General features: G+C 47.1%; 7 protein-coding genes across 7 annotated transcripts; 3 read left to right on the forward strand and 4 right to left on the reverse strand.

Annotated features, from left to right (window-relative positions):
• Window positions 1-2,669: 2,669 nt before the first annotated feature.
• Window positions 2,670-3,601, forward strand: N7457_003874 (uncharacterized protein; the record flags this gene model as incomplete). Its single annotated transcript, XM_057174919.1, has 2 exons — window positions 2,670-2,690; window positions 2,753-3,601. The coding sequence occupies 2 exons, from the start codon at window positions 2,670-2,672 to the stop codon at window positions 3,599-3,601; spliced, it is 870 nt and encodes a 289-aa protein (XP_057031966.1).
• A 225-nt stretch (window positions 3,602-3,826) lies between these two features.
• On the reverse strand, window positions 3,827-5,404 carry N7457_003875 (nicotinate phosphoribosyltransferase; the record flags this gene model as incomplete). The annotated part of the gene is made up of 5 exons (XM_057174920.1): window positions 3,827-4,047; window positions 4,099-4,426; window positions 4,490-5,109; window positions 5,165-5,248; window positions 5,299-5,404. The coding sequence occupies 5 exons, from the start codon at window positions 5,402-5,404 to the stop codon at window positions 3,827-3,829; spliced, it is 1,359 nt and encodes a 452-aa protein (XP_057031967.1).
• Window positions 5,405-7,302: 1,898 nt separating this feature from the next.
• N7457_003876 (uncharacterized protein) lies at window positions 7,303-8,058 on the reverse strand (the record flags this gene model as incomplete). The annotated part of the gene is made up of 4 exons (XM_057174921.1): window positions 7,303-7,433; window positions 7,489-7,575; window positions 7,631-7,765; window positions 7,830-8,058. 4 exons carry the CDS (start codon window positions 8,056-8,058, stop codon window positions 7,303-7,305), a joined length of 582 nt encoding a protein of 193 aa, XP_057031968.1.
• A 944-nt stretch (window positions 8,059-9,002) lies between these two features.
• Window positions 9,003-9,401, forward strand: N7457_003877 (uncharacterized protein; the record flags this gene model as incomplete). The annotated part of the gene is made up of 1 exon (XM_057174922.1): window positions 9,003-9,401. One exon carries the CDS (start codon window positions 9,003-9,005, stop codon window positions 9,399-9,401), a length of 399 nt encoding a protein of 132 aa, XP_057031969.1.
• A 3,940-nt stretch (window positions 9,402-13,341) lies between these two features.
• Window positions 13,342-14,749, reverse strand: N7457_003878 (FAD-dependent oxidoreductase; the record flags this gene model as incomplete). Its single annotated transcript, XM_057174923.1, has 2 exons — window positions 13,342-14,380; window positions 14,433-14,749. Coding segments are annotated over 2 exons (1,356 nt in total), but the record flags the coding sequence as incomplete, so codon positions are not given.
• An 829-nt stretch (window positions 14,750-15,578) lies between these two features.
• On the forward strand, window positions 15,579-17,313 carry N7457_003879 (fungal specific transcription factor domain-containing protein; the record flags this gene model as incomplete). The annotated part of the gene is made up of 2 exons (XM_057174924.1): window positions 15,579-15,775; window positions 16,026-17,313. 2 exons carry the CDS (start codon window positions 15,579-15,581, stop codon window positions 17,311-17,313), a joined length of 1,485 nt encoding a protein of 494 aa, XP_057031971.1.
• A 732-nt stretch (window positions 17,314-18,045) lies between these two features.
• Window positions 18,046-18,297, reverse strand: N7457_003880 (uncharacterized protein; the record flags this gene model as incomplete). The annotated part of the gene is made up of 1 exon (XM_057174925.1): window positions 18,046-18,297. One exon carries the CDS (start codon window positions 18,295-18,297, stop codon window positions 18,046-18,048), a length of 252 nt encoding a protein of 83 aa, XP_057031972.1.
• Window positions 18,298-19,409: the final 1,112 nt, after the last annotated feature.

Raw genomic sequence — 19,409 nt, forward strand, 5'->3', positions numbered from 1 at the left:
AGGCGATTGTGAATGTTCATATTGCTTTGATTGCCTTAAATCCTTTGCGGATATGCCTCGGCAGAAGAAGAAATTATGGCCGAGAACGCGGCTGATAAAGCTGTCTTGCAGAAAGGTTGATATCTTAGATATGACTTGATGCTTTCGGGCACTGTGCATGATTTAGCCCGAATCCGGGGAGTATTGAAATGTGTCTTCAAATTCCTTCGAATGGTCTGGCGCTAGAGCATGTGGTATGGGTTTCATCTCATCTATCCTATTCTGAGCTCGCTTGTGGAGGACATACAGCTCGTTGAAGAAGAGTCGAAGTTACAATATCTCCCCATATCTGCAGCCAGTTCGCCTTGAACTTTATATAGTGGCCTACATCCTTTTTGGCCAGCTCCAAACGCATCTGGGGACAGCTATGGAGAGTTTACAGTCTACACATGAAGACGTTTTGCGTGTCATAATGAATGTCCATTGTGGTACTCCGGTTGTTCCTGGTTCAGCAGACGGGAGTCTGTCATGTTCCGAATCATGTTGAAATTGCTGAACATGGGAAATTTGGGGACGTTTCCCACTTTCTCACCTTACAAGATGCTGCTTAGAAGGAACAAGGCAAGTTTGAGCCACAGGTCCTCACGGGCAATCTCGAGTGAAACTCTTGCATCTAAATGCAGAAGACCACCCAGTGTTGGTTCATAGGCGTTTTGTCCTTTTCTGTCCGGCTTAAATGAGTTCGAGGAAAATCCCATCACTTTTCCCTTTGTCTGACCGACGGACACTCCAAGCTTGATTGCAATATTTAGCCCCCCAAAATCAAGTTTGAGAAAGGTTACGATCCCTTCCAAGCCCGAAGCCTGCATTATGGGAGACATCATCCAACGGGGACTGCGATCAACGAAATATCGAGTCCTCGCCTCGATGAGCACAAGTTGCCTTCACATTGTGCTCAAAAGATCTAGTGACTAGATTCATGGCAACAAATACCTCTTTTCTGCTTTTTTGTGAAGACACCCATCGTCATATGTTGAGTTACCCGTGGATACACCTTGTTGGAGCTTGGCCTTACGGATATTTCCGGTTCCTCAAACCAACAGGGCCATCAAGCGATTGAGGAAAGTCGCAACCCGCATACTGGTTTCCTTGTTGTCCTTTTCACTTTTCCAAATCAGCCATAGACAGTTTGCTGGCTCACGAAATCACCTTCAGTTGCCTTGGAATGTGAATTTGGACATACAGATCTTTGAAAGCCCTAATCCTCTACTCTTTTGGTTTCCATGCCCTAGTGTGCACACCTCGTGACATTTCGGGTCTGATCCCCATGCCCGTTCTTTGTATCGGCTGGGCTATTTTGATGGACCTCCCTGGCCAAACTTACAAAAATGGTGAAGTTTGGTGAAGGTGCAGGGCCACTTCAACTCGTCTGCTCGCTCAAGTGAGTGGCGTGCTTGGCCACAAAATTCTGGGGAGGAGGAGAGTCGAAATAAGAATAAGCCTGGCTCAAATCAGGGAAAAGAGAGGACTACAAACTCCGACAATCACAGGCCGCGCAAGGAGAGCCCTAGTACCCGTTCAGGCAGCGAGAAGTCCGCATCTCAAAGGAATCATGAACAAATAAGAAAGAATAGCAAGCATCTATACACCGAACCATCATAAAGGGAGCCCATCACATTTCCAGATTACCACAATGGCTGACCCAAAGCCAGAGCGCTCTGGGAACACTCATGCTCAGTTGACCATCACGATCTCGCAGTCATTGTGTTGCCTGACCTGCGTCAGTTTGAGCGTGGCTGTCTGAATCGAGGACAATCTCAAGTCTGGGTTCTGGGTCCCTTTCACATAGCTCGTATTCTCAATCTCCAACGAGGGACAATTTCAACCCGGCAATGGGACGCTTTTGCCTTACTAACCGACAGTATCAATACAAGACAGGTATTCTCGGATGGGTTTTCAAAGGGCGGTATTCTCGCATTCTTGGCATGAAGAGCGAAATCGCCTCTGTGTGGTGTCTGGCTACTTGGACATCTTGAGCAGTACTAAGAGAGAAAGCCCGCTCATCAACAACAATACCATCACATCTCGTTGAGATACTGCTATAATAACTGCTGGATTCGAGGAAATACTTAGGATATTATGTTTCCCTTCTGTCCCTTATTATACTGTATACTCTGTCGGTCTAAACTCACTTCGCCCATTGTAGGAGTGGTGACGGGTACTGGTGTACTCTTGTTGTTGCTGCGATGGTTGTCCTGTTGGTCCTGAGACTATGACTCGGCGCTGTGGGGAGAGTTTACAGATGTTTTTTTAAGCTCTTCATCTGACGAGAGAAATATAGTCTTCCGACACAAAGCCCAAGGAGGATTATTTTCTCAACTATCTCATTTTGTCTAGCTACCGTCGAGTGCTATGGGTTGGTTGGACCGAGCTAGATATACCCAATGGAATACAACCACCGTTTATTTCACACAAGTTGTCTTTTATATATCACGATGTAGGATATCAGCTTCATGATGGACAAAACCCTCAGGTGTCGGGGTTTGCATATACAGTCCAGTCGCAGTGTCTCCTTCCACGCGCCTTCATCTTCCCACACTTCATTCATCCCGATCCAACCTCTCTCTTAGACACTCCATGCTTACATTAAATGCATACATTCCGTGGATCCAATTATCAATCTACGCACAATGAACACCTATGATCCAGACGTAAGCATCACCATGTATTTCATGTACACCCACTAACCCCAGGGGGCCTATCCCCATTACAGGATGCGACATACAACGGAAGCCCTCAGCCCAACAACCTCAATCACACCAATCCCAATCCCACGGAATTCATCCCACCAGGCGTGGAACAAATAATCTCACGAAGCACCTGCCACATCGGGAAACTGAACGAAAACACCGTCCTAAAATACGCCCCCAACCACAACAGCCCTCTCGACCTAATGACCATCAAGATCGAAGCCCGTCTCCTCCACATGCTAGGCCCCCATCCACGCATCATCCAATCCCACGGCCTCGCAGAAGACGGGTTAATGCTCAAATACTACCCCAACGGCGACCTCCATGCATATCTCGCCGCACACCCATTCGTGAGCATGGAGCGGCGACTGGAATGGTGCAAGCAACTCGTCGACACAGTCGGATATGTACACTCAAGACGGATTATCCACTGCGATATCACGCTGAGCAACCTCCTCCTGGATGAGAATCACGATATCATCCTCGCCGATTTCCAGGGTCTGCTTGTTGCCAGTAATGGGAAGGTCCTGCTTGATGGGTTGAGTCGTGAGCCGTCGAAATCGTTCATGCCTCGGAGACACAATACGGCGGATGTCCATACTGATCTCTTTGCCGTGGGATCGGCGATTTATCATCTTGTTGTGGGACATGATGTGTTTCCTGAGCTGGACAGCGTTGAAGATGAGGCGGAGATTGGAAACAGATTTAAGAATGGGGTTTTTCCGCCGGATGACTATGTGGCTGGACATATTGTGGAGAGGTGTTGGAGGGGGTTGTATTCGTGTGCTGCTGAGGTTTCTACGGATATCTCGGAGGTTCAGGCTGTTTCGAAGGCTGTTGAGGAGGCTCAGAGGCCAGGTGATGGTTTGTAGGATTTGAGTACACGTGGAAAATGTGTATACTATTCGAGGAGATTTGTTGCGGGTGGATGGCAGTTGACAGATCAAGGATATCAGGTATTCTTATTCTCTATGGTTTTGACATATTATGTCTAGCAAAAATCAACACTAGCCTCTCCGATGTCAATATTATCATGGCTCGTAGTCAGTAAACATTCTATGAATCGTTGGGAAATGAGAGAGCGGATGTCGAGCATTTTATGATCGCGTCGTCCAGCGGTGGCTTTCATCGCCCTCCTCCCATGTGTGCTCAACATAGCCCAGCGTCTTCTTGACCTCCTGGACCTTAGCGTGATTGCCGGTGTTTTTGCCCAAGTTGTCGCTGAGCTTGACAGCCGGACTGCCATTCGCAGTTGCGATTTTGATAACAATATTAAGAGGCTTGGACTTCTCTCCGGTTGACTTTTGGGCGAAATCATCTGAAAATAGGTTAGCGTGGTATAGGAAGATTACAAAATGATCAAACTTACTGGTGAAAAAGGTTCCGACTCCGAATGTAGGTTTAAAGCCTGCCTCTTCGGCAATGGCTTTATACTGCAGGCAGTGCTCAATATCGAGTGAATCAGAGAACACTATTGTCTTGGCGTCGGAGATTCCCTGGCTATCATAGAAGTCGCGGACCATCTTGACGAAGAATGTTGGGTCTCCGGAGTCTTGGCGGACACCGATGTAGCTTTGAGCGTAGGTAATTTTGTTTGAATTGGTATCGCTCTTTTCGTTCGGTGCTGAAATAGGCTTCTTGAACGCATTCAGGAAAGCCGGTGTGCCAAATGTGTCAGTGAGGGCAATTCCAAGAACCTAGAGAACACCGGTTAGTCTGGATCATTCTTTGATGCTGGAGATAGGAGGTCAGAAACATACTCCCTCTCCGAAAGTGCCGAGCCAGTAACTCAATGCCAGCTCATTGGCATTCTGGTAGTCGTCGGTGATAGCCGCAATGGTCATGTACCATTCGTGTGCCACAGTGCCGACAGGCGCCTTATTGTATTTCATAGCAAAGTGCACATTGCTAGTTCCGGTCAAAACACCGGTCCAGCCCTTCTTCTTTCCTTCCTCCGCGGCACGGCTCAGTCCCTTCATAACCAGGTCGTGGGTATGGTAGTCGCGACGACGACGCGAGCCGAACTCAGAGAACACACAGCCATTTTCCAGCAAAGTACAACCCTTGCGGTATGCCTTCTCCTCCTGGTCCTCGTAATCCCAATCCTTGTCGCTGAACATGAAATACGCCTGACTGGTCAACGCCAGCAACGGGATCTCATACAGGATCGTCTCGAGCCAGAGTCCCTCAATGATGTACTCCAGGATGCCTTCGTCGTCATCGCTGCCAGTATCTTGCTCCGGTGTGAACTTGATCTTGATTTGCTCGGTGGGTTTGAGTTGGAAGGTCTCCAGGTACGCGAGATACGCCTCGTTGAGGTAAGGGCAATTTTGACGGAGCCATTCGCGCTCTTCGGCGGTAACGCGGATCACGGACAGTCCTAGACGCGCATTAATGAGAAATCATCCAATTGCAATAGGGAGGAATCTCCGTACTTGTCATCTGCTCCAGAAGCCATTTGTATGCCCCGCGGCGCAGTTTCATGTGCGGGGTTCGATTGGTATAGCCGTAGGTCACGCCTGCATTTTGGTTAGCTCCAAATCCTCAACCTCAGGTGGTAAATACTCACGAACGTCTGGGAAATACTTGAGGACGGCGCATTGCATCGTCAACTTGTACAGATCTGTATCCAAGAGCGAGGTAATGCCCTGTGGCGGGGGAAGATCTTGGACCATCTTGGAGGTTCTGCGGAAGTTTCGGTCTTCTTTGGAGAGTTGGTAGAGGGATGTAGGTTCCTAGAAATATTCACGCGAATCCAACAAAGATATAGGCGGCAGAAGCCGGGTTAATGCGGTTTCTCTGCTTTTTCTTGCGACACGATCCATTTAGCGCGGGGAATGCGCCGATATGCCGATATCTGTTTGTTTTGTTTGCAGTTCGTGCATATCAGCGGCTCTCTACGTTTCCTCTCTCTTCTATGCTAAACCTTGATTATAGAAGCTCAATCGTCTTTCATTGGCTACTTGGGGGAGTCTACCTACGCAATTGGCTGCCCTAAGCTTCGACCACGCTTATATACATAGAACACACCCACTGATATCATTTGGCCCTTATTTGCCCCGCTATGGCACGTGCTGCAAATATATGCATCAACAAAGCCAAATCAAATGTACATCACCATTCCTAAGAGGGTCTCTTGGGTATTAGACAGTTTATATGTCAACTCTCTTGCTATAAATGCGGTGGGGGGAACACATGCATGACGTTATGTACTCGTAGAGTGGGGCGAGTAGATGGTTCAAAAAACAAACAACAGAGCACGAAAGACTAATTTGAAATTTAGGGATTAATCATTCTGTAACGCCAAGGTGCGAATGTCTTGAGTAGAAAAAAAAAACTGCTAAATAATACAGGGCTAAAGCAAAAAAGAAATTGCTGTGCATCATCCGTGAATCGAACACGGGCCTCGTCGATGGCAACGACGAATTCTACCACTAGACCAATGATGCTAGTTGATGTAAGAGGCTGCCGCAATTTGCTACATAAGCCTAGCCAATTGCGCACCCCTAAATAAAATCACTTAAAGTAACTTCCAAGGGTTGTATGACCACCTCTCCAAATCTTCAAGTTTACTAACTTACAATGCTTGAGAATATTATCATATGTCTCCAAATGGCCTAGATCAAAGCCATGACATTGGCTAGAAAGTATCGACTTGCTTGATATACGGTCATATATATATCGGGAGCATCCACTGGAAATATAAGTGAAAACGATTATCATTGGGAAAGACTATATCCTCGAGTATTAGAAAGATGGAACTTGAATAAAACATGCAAAACCCAGAAATCGACTTTGGTAGTGTTGTCTTTGCCTCCAAAGAAGACTTGTACCCTTCTCCATCCCTCGTTCCGAAAAGGTTTATTCATACAAAAAGATGGTAATAATCGAAAAGAAACCAAGTAACAGGATCTCACGTAGCGTAAGAAGCTATAGCTTCCTGATGGACGGAAGCTCATAAAAATCCGTCAACCCTGTGTGATCCCTTCGTGCAAGCAAATACACTCGGGCATTTGGATCTGGTCGCGGACTAAGTTGGGGTGTGTCGAACACTCTCCAGGAAGGACAGTGAAGCGATATGGACGAGGGAGACTTGGAAATTTATGATACAGTGTTTAGCCTGAACGGTGGCATTCTTGGGAGTAGCGAGGACTCTGAACCCTTTTCCTTCGCCGCCGATAACAGCACTGTCGGTATGATCTGGGGAAGATAACTGGGTGGGCAAAGCAATCTTTGTTAAATCGTGCCTGCAGGGATCTTGTCAAAGGCATCAAGCTTTAAACTGGTGCAATGGGAATTCGGATCAGACAGTGATGTAATAGCAACGAGACGCTGATTGCGTAGGTATTCTAGATATCTTCAAATTTACACTCTTCAAATATCTCATTGTATCAATACACCAGAAACACCACACATAATGATGGATCCGGATCCCATAACTTAGTACCAACATCATAGTACGTAATCAAGGACTGCAGATCTAAAAAGTATTATGATAAAAAATTGATTTGCGGGCAACAGCGCCACAAATATTGGGGACTCCGTATATCCAGAAGACCGAGACACCGGATATCTAGACCTCCATCCAGCCTTGCTCATTCTGATCAGCAAAACTTTCCCGGTAAGGATGCTTCTCAATCCATTCCTCCGCACTGATAACCGTTGCAGACTTCTCATAGAACTCGCTGAGCACGTCATTCAGTTCTAAATAACGTCAATATCGCACACAATTAGTCCCGGAACTTCTTTTAGTACTCACTTTCAACCTCCAAGGGTTCCGAAGGCTGCAAGGAAAAGCGAGAGACGCCTTCCCGCCATAATACCAGCGCAGGGGGAATAGGAGTACCTATAACTATGAGTTTCCAGTTCCATTTAAAATCAAAATCCGCACAGGATCATACCTCGCTGAATGCAGATGACAGTGGGATCCAAAAGAGACTTTCCGTCACCGATATCTTCCTGGTACCGCTCAAAGTCAAAACGCAACATTTGCTGCATAAGGCGAGAATTGGGCATAAAGATCGGCCCGTTCGAGTCTGACACAAGGGTTAGTTTCCCCACACGCAAGCCCACCCCAGTTCCGAACAGGAGTTTACATACAGGGACTTGACTTTGAGATCATTGCATGAACCAACCCGTCGTCCGAGACACTGATTGCATCCTTTCTGTATCGGGTCTCATCTTGGCGCACATCGTATAGTGTGGCCTTGCGCTCTAGCTGGAATCGATACATTGTGGCTGGGAATGAAGCGTGCGTGGAAAGCAAGGAGAATTTTCGCGCTTGGTTGATGTTCAACCGGGCGGCAGGTAGCCAGTGAGTTGCGAACATGGTGGCTAGAGAATATCGCAAATCAATGCTGCAAGACGGAATATTTAAGAGGTGTGGTTCAAATAAACAAATATAGGGGAAAGCAACGGGAAAAGTTAAAAGGAAAAACAACAACTATCTTCCCGTCAGGTGTACGGAGTGCAGGATCGACAAATATCCTAAGATTTTCGAGTCAGTGATACTTGAGTCGCTAACTATATATTTGGGAGATATTTGACTGAAGATTCTTACGAAATTCCGATATTGTTCTACAAGATGAATCCAACAGCTTCCTTCTTAACCGACGATTTAGCCGGAGCTCATTCAAGGGAGCACGGCCTTGGGCGATTATAGCCACAGTTCGATCACGTGCGGTACTTTTCATGACCGGAATCACGTGATGCATTCAACAATGAAATTGATAATCAGATACCGATTGCCTCCTAAGTTGGTCTTCAAAGCCTAGGGTTGAATGGCAGACATCCTTCTCTGGTGATATCTCCTCCAAGCCAAGCGAATTGATATCTCCCCAGCGAATGATTCTACATGGTTGAATAGGATCTCCGTGGTGATGCAAGGAGTAAGATCTTTATGGAGCTGTCCATCGATCTTTTACATTAGGCCGGATATACTTACTAGTATGCATATTCTCAATGAATGCTAAAAGATAAATCCTTATCCATGGGTTCTATTTAAAAATTTAACTGAAATCCCGCCAAACGGAGGAATAATGCTCAGATCAAACCTTGGAACCATTGGACCGGAGGAACTTAGGATACGCCGGGCCGATCCACTCGGCTCTCTAGCGTGTTTAAAGGTGATGTAGTCCGTGGGCCGGTCCAGATTTGCCTCTCCATTGTTATCTATAAGCATGTAGCTCCCTGCTTGATCATTTCATTAAAACATAATAACATTTCAAACTAAATCATACTGTTCGCCTTCGTCCGGCGCAAAAATCTCTAAACATGCGCGTCCTCCTACTAGGAGCAACTGGGAATCTGGGATCTCGCCTTTTGCCAGCTCTAATCAACAGAGGACACACTGTTTGCGCGTTCGTGCGGGATCCCTCCAAGCTCGCCCCAGGTATCCCGTCCGACCGCTTCAGCTTGGAGCGAGGCGACGCAACAAAAGCTGCCGACATCAAAGCTGCCGTAACGCGTCACCAGTGCGATGCCATCGTGAATGCAGCGGGTTACGCTGCTATGCAACCCTGGGGTAAAAGCACATTGCCTACTATCGTCAATGCAGTGATCCAGGCCGCGCTAGAAATCGGCCAAGAGCGCGGGACTCCATTGCGACTCTGGGTGCTGGCTGGACAGGGTCTTATGGATATCCCCACGAAGAATTATATGCTGGTGGACTAGTAAGTCCTATACCTCCATGGAAAGGTTCTTCTTGCTTGAGTCAGACGACTAAACAGAATACAGTATGCGTTTATTCCCCGAACACCGCTTGACATTGTCGAAACTCCAAGCCTTACCTCGCGAAGCCATTAATTGGTCTATCCTTTGCCCCGGGGTGATGCATCCTTTGGGGGCGCCCTCGTACCCACCTATTTCTACCAGCTCCGTCGACAACCTTGTCGTATCCGCTAGCGTCCTCCCCGACTGGTCACAGAAGTTCTTGTGCCTGCCAGTGTTTGGGGGCTACTTGAATGTCTTCAGCCAAGCTATGGCTTACAAAACGGCATTGGAGGATAATGCGGATCTTATCGCTAGTGATCTTTTGCAAGGAGCGAGCAGTCAATGGGTACACCAAAAAGTTGGTACGAAAGAGAAGCGAAAGGCCCAGTAATTTGGAACGGGGGATCCTGTCGAATTCAAGTTGTGTTGAAGTGGTAATTATAGATGTATATAATTATGTAATTATATCTGCATATTTGTGTATGTTTCAATTTTGAAGATAAAGTTCTGAAGCAAAACATCGAACATTTTTGTTTCCTCTACTCTGTGATATCTAAGAGGCTTTTTGAGGTCGATTGCTAATTTGTTGATGATCCACAATTCCCAGGCCACTTTCATCAAACGGGTTCCATAACTCAGTTGGTTAGAGTGTGGTGCTAATAACGCCAAAGTCGAGGGTTCGACCCCCTCTGGAACCATTCAGTCACCAGTCTAATCTGGATTCTTTTTTGCATTTTTTAGGCTTGGTGTGTGCCAATGTCCTGAAGGCTTTATTGATAAATGTCATTATCTTTTTCTTTCTTGTTTTCTTTCTCTTTATCCCGGTATATCCACGTATATGTATCATGTATCTATCTCACGGTTTTTTTAATCTTTCCAATATCTGTGATTTCGCTTCTCTTCCAATGTATGCCATTAAGTATGTTCATTGGAGAACTGATAAGTACATAAGACCAGGTTGCTATAAATTACTCATGATTCACCCCATTTATTTTGCAACCTGCTATTGTTTTATTTCGATGGAAGCTCGCAGAAACTCGCAAGACTAATTCGCTTAGCTGCAACACACCTGTTGCTTGCTTATGTTGCCCTGAAGAGTCTATCTTGCCGCTTTCGGATTACTGGTTCTATAAAATCAAAACGCTCTGTTCACGAGCAAGAACTAAGTATATACATAACCGATCTCAGTAAGTCAGACCAAGAACCTTGGAACCTTGGACAAAATCGCTTGCTTTATAAGCTTTCATTGTGTATAGGCCCCGAGGTCGGCTCGGCTGATAATCAATCCGATACTATGTACTCCGTACTCCGTACATACTACCTAGGTGCCAGCGGGGGGAGGGGGAGGGGGCTGGGTTGGCTTCATTTCCAGTTTCTCTATCTCCACCTGGGGCCGGCATCACTATGAGGTCTAATCTCCCATCCCGAGCCTGGCTGGGTGCATAAGTACCTGAATATGCACGGGACAAGCATATCCTTTCCAGTTCCTGATCGTTGAAACATTGTTTGAGTCCACTACTGCTTGGCGACTTGGCAGATGGCTTGTTCCTATAAAACCGCCCTGTTCATCCAAGTGACCCTTTATAACAGAAATTGGGAATATCGAATATATTATGGATAAACAGTAGACATTCGAAAGCTTCTTTTCCCTCTTCTTCTTCTTCTTCTGCTTTAGCCTCTTTTACTCTCTCCTTTTTCTCTTTATTTCTTGTTACCATGTTGGAAAATGATCGCCAATTGGCCCCCATCTGTTAGCGCAAACTTCAAGTCGAGGCCGCTATACTCAATCCTGCTTCTCCACTGCCCCTGCATATGCTCTACAACGTATGTTGCTATTTGTACGTGTACTCCGTGCCTAGTTGCCCAAACATCACAATAATTGTCCTTGATCATCTGCTAATGTCAATGTCGCCTCGGCACATCGACCCGCTCCCTTCTACCCCCCAATTCCTCTCGGTGAGGGTTCGGAAGCCGCACCTTTCTGGCCCCCTATGGAGAGCTATTCTATGGAAAATATGATTGAACATCGCAGCTTGCTTTGACATGTGCCTCCGGAAATTTCGCAGCATGGATAATCTATCCCCAGGAGCAGAGAAACGGCCAAGTGGAACCCTCAGGTCGAAAAGGACATACGATGTTGTCATCACTGTGTCCACTGGGGATTGGGACAATTCTCTGCCCGGTGAAAATCGATCGTAAAGCCCCCAGGGCGTTCTACGTTGAAATGGCTAAACTCCGAGGCCTTTTTCATTCGTTCCAGACCATATAGCTGTGTATACACAGCGAAAATATAGGTCGTACACCATGGTGTTTCCGAGACGAAGACCCAATTTGCTCATTCTGATACTACTGTGTTTGACCTTCCTTCTTTCCTTGATTAAGTATTTCTACCTTACGTACCACTCCTTTCCCAGAAGACTCTTTGGGTTCCTCATCTAATTGTGGAGGTTCAGCAAGTGAAACTAGGACCTCCCACCGTCAGGAATAAAAATATATCTTTGGTATTAGAATAAGTGTATAGTCTATCGCTAAGAACATGATTGATGATCGCAAATGCCCGCCATGCTACTGGTCCGCTAACCTGCCAACCCGCAAGGTTCCTACAGGAGACGGTTCACGATGCGGATGCTGCATATCTTCGAAATCTTGTATTATGGACTAGACCTCCGCAATGGGCCTGGTTGGGCCCTACCTTCGAAGCCCAACCAAGCCCATGGCCCATTATAGGGGCCCATGAGGCCCCTATAAAAGCCTATTTGTATACATAAATACAGTCTTAGCGCTCATAAACCTGCTGAATAATGTCTGTTCTTTACACATGTTTGAGTCTATATGCTTACCGCGGAAGATCTCGGCGCCGGCCCTAATCTAGCCTAATACGGGGGTTTAACAGGTGATAGAGAATCAATGTACAAATACATATATTTCATATAGAGAGAAGTCAGTGCACCTTTCTATTAATTTACATTTTTCTTAAATTTTATAAATCTTAAATTTATTAATCTCATCTACAGTCAATTCAGTCAATTCAGTCAATTCAGTCAATTCAGTCAATTCAGTCAATTCAGTCAATTCAGTCAATTCAGTCAATTCAGTCAATTCAGTCAATTCAGTCAATTCAGTCAATTCAGTCAATTCAGTCAATTCAGTCAATTCAGTCAATTCAGTCAATTCAGTCAATTCAGTCAATCCAGGCACCTATAGTCAATTTAGGGGGTAATCTGAATACCTAGAAATATTAGAAAAATCTGCATTACTTATGTATCTGCCAAGCATTAGCATGTTTGTATTGTTTAAAGCCCATTGATTGGGCCCCCATAAAAGCCCAGTGGGCTTCTACTCTAGGCCCATAGCCACCGATGGGCCCAGGGACCGGGCCCAAAGCCCAGCCCATTTGCGGGCTGGTGCGGAGGTCTAGCCGCCTATCATTGGCTGAAGCTGAAGGTAGAAAAATCTGCGACAGAAGTGAAAGAGGCTCTAGGGCATAAAAGTGACCGTCAATGCATTAGCGTGATCCTGCGGCATAAGAGCAATCTGTGTGTTAATATGACAAAGTACGAGAGGTGCAAAACCTTTGCTTTGTTAGGGCTAGGCCCACTACTATAGTAGCGGCTACTCCGTATACTACCTATAACTTCTATACTTCCGCAGAACCTAGAAAAAACCCAACCCAACCCGGAGCCAACCTAACTTAGGTTGGGTTTTAGGGCCATACCTTTGTACCGGGGTTGGGTCTAGATTATGAACTTCGACCTAGCTAGGTTGTTATTCCATAGTTGTTCTGCTTCTTGAGTGGTCTTCTACTTCAAGTCGGTTCTATAGCAAAGGTCCCACTGGGTAAATTAACAAAATAAATTCTCCGAGTAAATATTTATATATTTGATTGTCTCATCTAGGTATATCACTCTATTTTAGCCTTCATCGGGTGCAGCCAGCGTAGCTTCCCATGCATCGGCTCTGATGCCTCAACATAGTCCAACACCTGTGCCTTTTGTAATTCAGGCGCTATCACAAAGCGAATTACCAGCCTTTCAATAAACGAAGGAAGAGAAAAATACCGAGAAAGCAACCAGTAAAAAGTGTTCGCCCACGTATGCATACGTGTCTCCAATCCCGAGTTTGCCAAGTCAGCAAAAAGCGAGCATTCCGGGCTCTTTCGGACTCTCTCATAGTCTTCAAACACTCGAGTAAGAGCAGATGCATCTGGGTTTCTATCAGGAGCTCCCTGAACCGCATCTCGGAGGCGGTTGCAGAGTACAACAACATCTTGCACTCCGTTGTTGAAGCCGAGACCCAGGTGGGTCGTAAACTTATGACAAGAGTCGCCCACAAGCACGATTCTTCCCAGACTCCAGTGCTGTACAATGCCTTCCTGGAGGTCCGTCAACCCCGCTCCTAACATCTTCGGCCAGACATCTTTGACCTTGACCGTGCCCGTCAGAGGGAAGTCTGCAAATTCTGCGGCGAGGGCTTCGATATCGTCCTCGGTGTAATGATTTCGCTCCTTGGTCGGGTGTGGCAGTTGGTCATATATGAAAAACCAACCACGCTTCTGGCCGCTGAAATACATGATTGCCTTTCCAGAATCCTGAACATCATATCCTTGGCCGGGAGTTGAGGCTGCGGGGAAAGAGCCGTATAAAAGTCGGAAAGTGGATGTATAAGGCTCTTCGGGATCCCAGCTCCGTAGGGGGTCACCTTTCAAAGCGAGATCACGCATTAAATGGCGGGTCTTGCTATGAACGCCATCCGCGCCTATCACCATTGACCCGTGATAAACAGTGCCATCGGTGCAAGTCACTTCGACCCCGCTATCTGTGCTCTTTATATCGCCGAGCTTTTTGTTGGTCAAAACCTTTGCTCTCGCGACGTCTGGTAAAAGATTGTACACTGTTTCAATGAGCTCGGCGCGATGGAAAGCACCAGGACCATATCCATGACTGGTTGTCCGATGTCAGTTACTGATTCATGGGATTTGCCGTTTTGACTCACTTTTCTCGGATTTTCCTATATCTCGGACTTTCATTGAACACATGTCCGTCTTTGGTGAACGATAAATGGTGATCCAACTCTTCTCCCAGAGGGAGCAATGACTCCAAAATTCCAAGCTGATGCATGACTCTAAAGGTAGTTGGATAAACTATAAGACTGGCACCTTTGTCTTCGACAATTGCCGGTCTGCGCTCGAGGACCACGAAATCGATGTCAGCGCGATGGAGCGCATGGGCGGCGAACAGCCCTATTGGACCTCCGCCAATCACGATGACTTTGAAGCCATTGCCCATGATGTTTCGGGGTACGATCTTTGTCGCTGTAAAGGAAATAGTCTTCCGCAGAGATTGGTGCGAATTGGAAGAGAAAGGGTTGAATCAGCCTTCCCCCCTGATGTCAGCATGTTACACATCCATGGATAGATACTAAGCTCAGTTAATGAAGAGTCTAATGTATGGTATAATATCTGATCCAATCGTTCTCTTACAACTCCATAGAGCAACCCCTTTTTTTCACCATCAACTTCCAGACCCATGGCCCTAGATAGTGAAGCTTGTGGGCCAAGGTCTGTGTGGCGTAAATACGGAGGACCCACTGGATGATCCTCAGAACAGTTCCTCCGATTCGAATTTCGTGCAGGTTTAGAGAGCCGGATTTCTTTTTCAGGCACACTCCATTAACATGTCAAATCCTCGACATTCCTTCCATGACTTGATCTTGAGCCGAAAGGAATAAGAAATGAGCTCCCAGCCGACGTGATACCTCGGAGCATCTGGTTCTACGCTAAGCCAAACTAGGCATAGCCCCGGGATATCTGGGACTCGGCCAGGATCAGTTCCTCCGCTCACATATTCCGAGTTCCATCACCGGGGTCTCTTTCAACTCCCTCGTGCTTCCAATCATGGAGAATTCGGAACCCACTGAGATTCCACAGTCTCAATTTTCCAACCGCACCCAGCCACTTGAAAGCCAGGCCACGGCCCCAGAGCCCACACGAGTTTGTGACACCTGTATTCGGTATTTCTCGTCCCCCTCCCTATCTGTGTCATCACTAAGGGATTTATAGTAAGAAAGCAAAGTGTATGTTATGCTTCATGGTAGCCGTATCTTGAAGAGCTGGATTGATTGACTAATTCCCCTCTTTGAATGCAGGCGATCAAGAACGACCAACCTGTTCTCGGTGCTTCCAGCGAGGCGAAACTTGCACATACTCAGCGAGAAGACGTAAACCCGGTCCACCGCGTGGCTTGCGCTCCATTCGGAGATCATCAAGATCCCAAACATCCTCCGGTATCAGATCTTGAGATCTCCCCACTCCCTGTCTACGCTGGTGGATCAACCGTGTACTAATGAATCATTGGACGTCGAATTAAAGGTAGAGGGGCTAGCACCATACGTCAAACCGCTGTTCTAGAACATCAGCCTGTTCATCGGCCTGATTTAGAGTCTTCGAATTTATCAATCTCCGGACTATCTCCTCAAACAAGCGATCTCAGTCAATCTCCCGCTCAATATGATATTCCCCCTCAGCAAGAGGAGTACTTGTATGCTCGCTTCTTCCCAATACAATATGCGCTGAACTAACCCTTGCAGACTCGACCAGTATTTTGAAATTGCCAAAGATGCAAATCCGATCTTCTCCAAGGCGAATTTTCTCAATAACTATCGGAACTCAGTGTGTGACCAGGGGTTGATTATTGTGATAGTCACAATAACAGCAAGGCTTACAGGCTTCAAGCTTTTCCCAGACGAAGCTACCTTGAATGCTCGTATCGATCTATTGTTGGGCTCCAGCTTACTCGAGGATGACCTTGTCGGCGATTCCCCATCTCTTGACCAGTTCCGCAAAGCCTGTGTGCTAGCACTGTACGATTTCCACCAATTCCCAGGTCACCAATCATGGATGCGGATAACAAGGCTCACCCGCATGGCCTATCGAATTGGGCTCGATCGTCTCGAGCCTCTTCGAGCACTGTATCCCGACTGGGGATGTCTCAGTAAAGAAGACATTCAGGAATGGCGCTCGGTGTGGTGGTGTATCTATCGACTCGATTCATACACCAACCTGTCCTCGGGCACACCGTATCTCATCGACAATAAATTTGTGAACACATCTCTCATACTAGACCAGCAGACTGCGCCAGATGGTGAAACCAATCCCCCGACGCTCTATTTACCACCTGACTCGGAAGATTTGTGGAGACTCCTTCCCACAATCACCGCCAATCCATGTACACAACTGCAGAACATCCACATCGTTTCGATTGCCGCCATGCGTCAAGCTGGACTTGTCGCAGGGATTCGACTGCTAAGGCCCGAGTCAGAGATGGCCACCCATCTCGCTAAATTCGAACGACATCTCTCAGCGCTTTCGCTGGCGCTTCCACCTGGGTGGTTTAATCCCCGACGTAATGCGTTCACCAACGAATCCCCGGGTAATCACCACGCAAGACTCATCACTGTTTTCCATCTCCACATGTCCAAATTACTATCCTCGATTATTGTCTGTGGCCGGACGGCCGAAGATGGCTGGCTAGGAAGCTGGCAACGAGTGCTTGAGACATGCCAAGATATTGCCCAGATTGCAGGGCAATGGAATAGCTCGTTCTGCATGCAAGTGGATCCAGCGATCTGTTTTATCATTTTCACTGCTCTTATCTTTCTCGATTTACATATGAAATCCACGGCCATGGGATCGCCAGAGCTGCAGTCACATATTGATCATGATCAGACCGTCTTACGTCTGCAATTGGAACACTTTGCCAGAGATTGGACCTTACCAAGACTATTGACCTGTGAGTTACCAATCCATACTTCCAAAAAACGAGATTGGGCTAACCACGGTATCCAGTATCATTCGCAAGCGTCAGCGAATCAGTAACTGGGCCACTCTCCCACACTCAAATCATTTTCATCCTCTCACGATTTGAAGCACCTTTACATCCACGATGGCTCGGATTCCTCTCAACTGCCCAAGCAGCTCTACAAGCTTGTCAATAGACCCATGAGAAGGATACATGTTTATGGATTACTATCGCTACCCCGAGGGAACCAGTCCCCCTGAAACCAGGACTTTGTAAGACAATCTAGCGACAGACACATTCAAAGACAAAATAAACGCCCACAATGCCTCATATCTTCAAACATATCATGGCCTTTCATTGACCCATCACCTCGTACCCATATATTCTCATACATCTCCCCGTGGCGTGTCCGTCACCACTCGTGTGCACTCTGCACTCCCCCAGACATGGACCGGCATTTCGCTTTGAATCCGCATGGTGCATTGGTATTCAATACCCCATTGTGTATGCAGAATAGCAGGACCACTCAATGATCCCGCAATGCAATTCGCTCCCCAGGAGCAATCACGACGATGCAAGTACCCAAGCAACGAAGTGCAGAGTGGAGAAAGGAAAAAAAAAAGTGCAATCGCGTGGGCCCATAGCAACCCAATGCAGCTCGGGTATTGCCAACACCAGTGTCGACAATAGAGACTCGAAGCGAGTTCAAATGATGCAGCGTTCATCCGAAAAAGAAGAGAAACGGGAGACCATCCCGCATTTCAAAAGTTGTGCCTCTCAATTGGCACAGCCATGCTATTCCACCGAATTTACCAATAGTCCTTTTCTATCTCCGTTTCACTGGAACTCTCGTAGCCGGAATCAGACCATCGCATCGCACCAGGCGAGACAGGAATGGTAGATAACGCATAGGCCGAGTGTTTGTCGCAGGTATAGCCGACCAGCACCGTCTTCTCTTGTACTTCATGACCGCGCTGGCCGTAGGCAGAGCAAGGGTCGACCGAGTGCTCGAAGTAGAGACATTTGCACACAGAGTATCGTTCGACGACTTTGTAGCACATTTTCTGCGAATCCTCGAACGGAATAGATAGGTTGAAAGATTGGTAGAACAAGTGCGAACCGCGCCGACAATAGGAAAAATAATAAAGACAAAGACACGACGGTGCCGAAGTAAACGGTAAACGAACGCGAAACGAATGAAAGAGAGTGACTCCAGGGATGATTATAACGTTAGAGAGAGGAGGCGCGATAGTAAATATATGAACATCCAACCTGTAGATCGAGCAGGTGATCCAGCCCTACGGGGAACACATCGAACGGGGCGCGCCCCAATGGAGATGGAGACGATCGTCTAGACTCGACTGGGCTACTTTGCATGAAGTGGGGGTTTCTGTAGACCTCATTCCCGCGATACTCATGGGGAGAGAGAAAGGTGAGGATGCCTGGGGAATCGACCAGTCCAGTCCCAATGGCTCAGCTTGGACGTGACAATGAGTAGAGCCGAAAAAAAGAATCAGATTGTCGCCGGGGAAATCCGGTCAGACGGTGAAGACCTCGACCCCGCGACTGCGGTGAGCTGTGCCAAAGAGACCAGCCCCGACTGGCCAGGAGAAACAAATGCGAAAATGACGATACTCCCAGAGCCTCCTTTTCGACACAGCCCCGTTAGCGTGAGGCTCAGTCGTAGGGCTGTTGACCGCATTTCGATGACTCCATGGTCATACTAAATGCTGTCTCTGCTATCACGATGACTTCCTTTCCAGCGGTGAATTCTTTTTCTCTGCCTCATCGGGTGGAGCGGATTAGGCGCCCGCATTCAGCTGCTGACGCTAACGCTAGTACACTGGAGAACCGGTTTTCGCTGGACGCTAAGCACGACATCGAGGGTTGTCGAAGCCATAGGGCTGAGGTCCACTCGAAATCGATTGCCATTTCGGGCAATCAGGAGGCCGGACGGGGATTCCGATACGTAAACCTATTATACACGAGCTCCCCTACACATGGAGTAATTCGGGAATTCGGCTTTGAAGTCATTAGGTAGCGCATACATAATGGGTCTGATATTGTACACAGAGAGCCTGTGTCTGCACAGGCATAAAAAAAAGCAAAGGGTTCCAAACAAGTATGCAGGGTGCAGGTGGTGCCATGCTAAATTCATTTCCCAGAAAACAAA

Source organism: Penicillium paradoxum (assembly GCF_028828445.1).
Source record: "Penicillium paradoxum strain IBT 22861 chromosome Unknown utg000004l_segment0_segment0, whole genome shotgun sequence".
Lineage (NCBI taxonomy): Eukaryota > Fungi > Ascomycota > Eurotiomycetes > Eurotiales > Aspergillaceae > Penicillium > Penicillium paradoxum.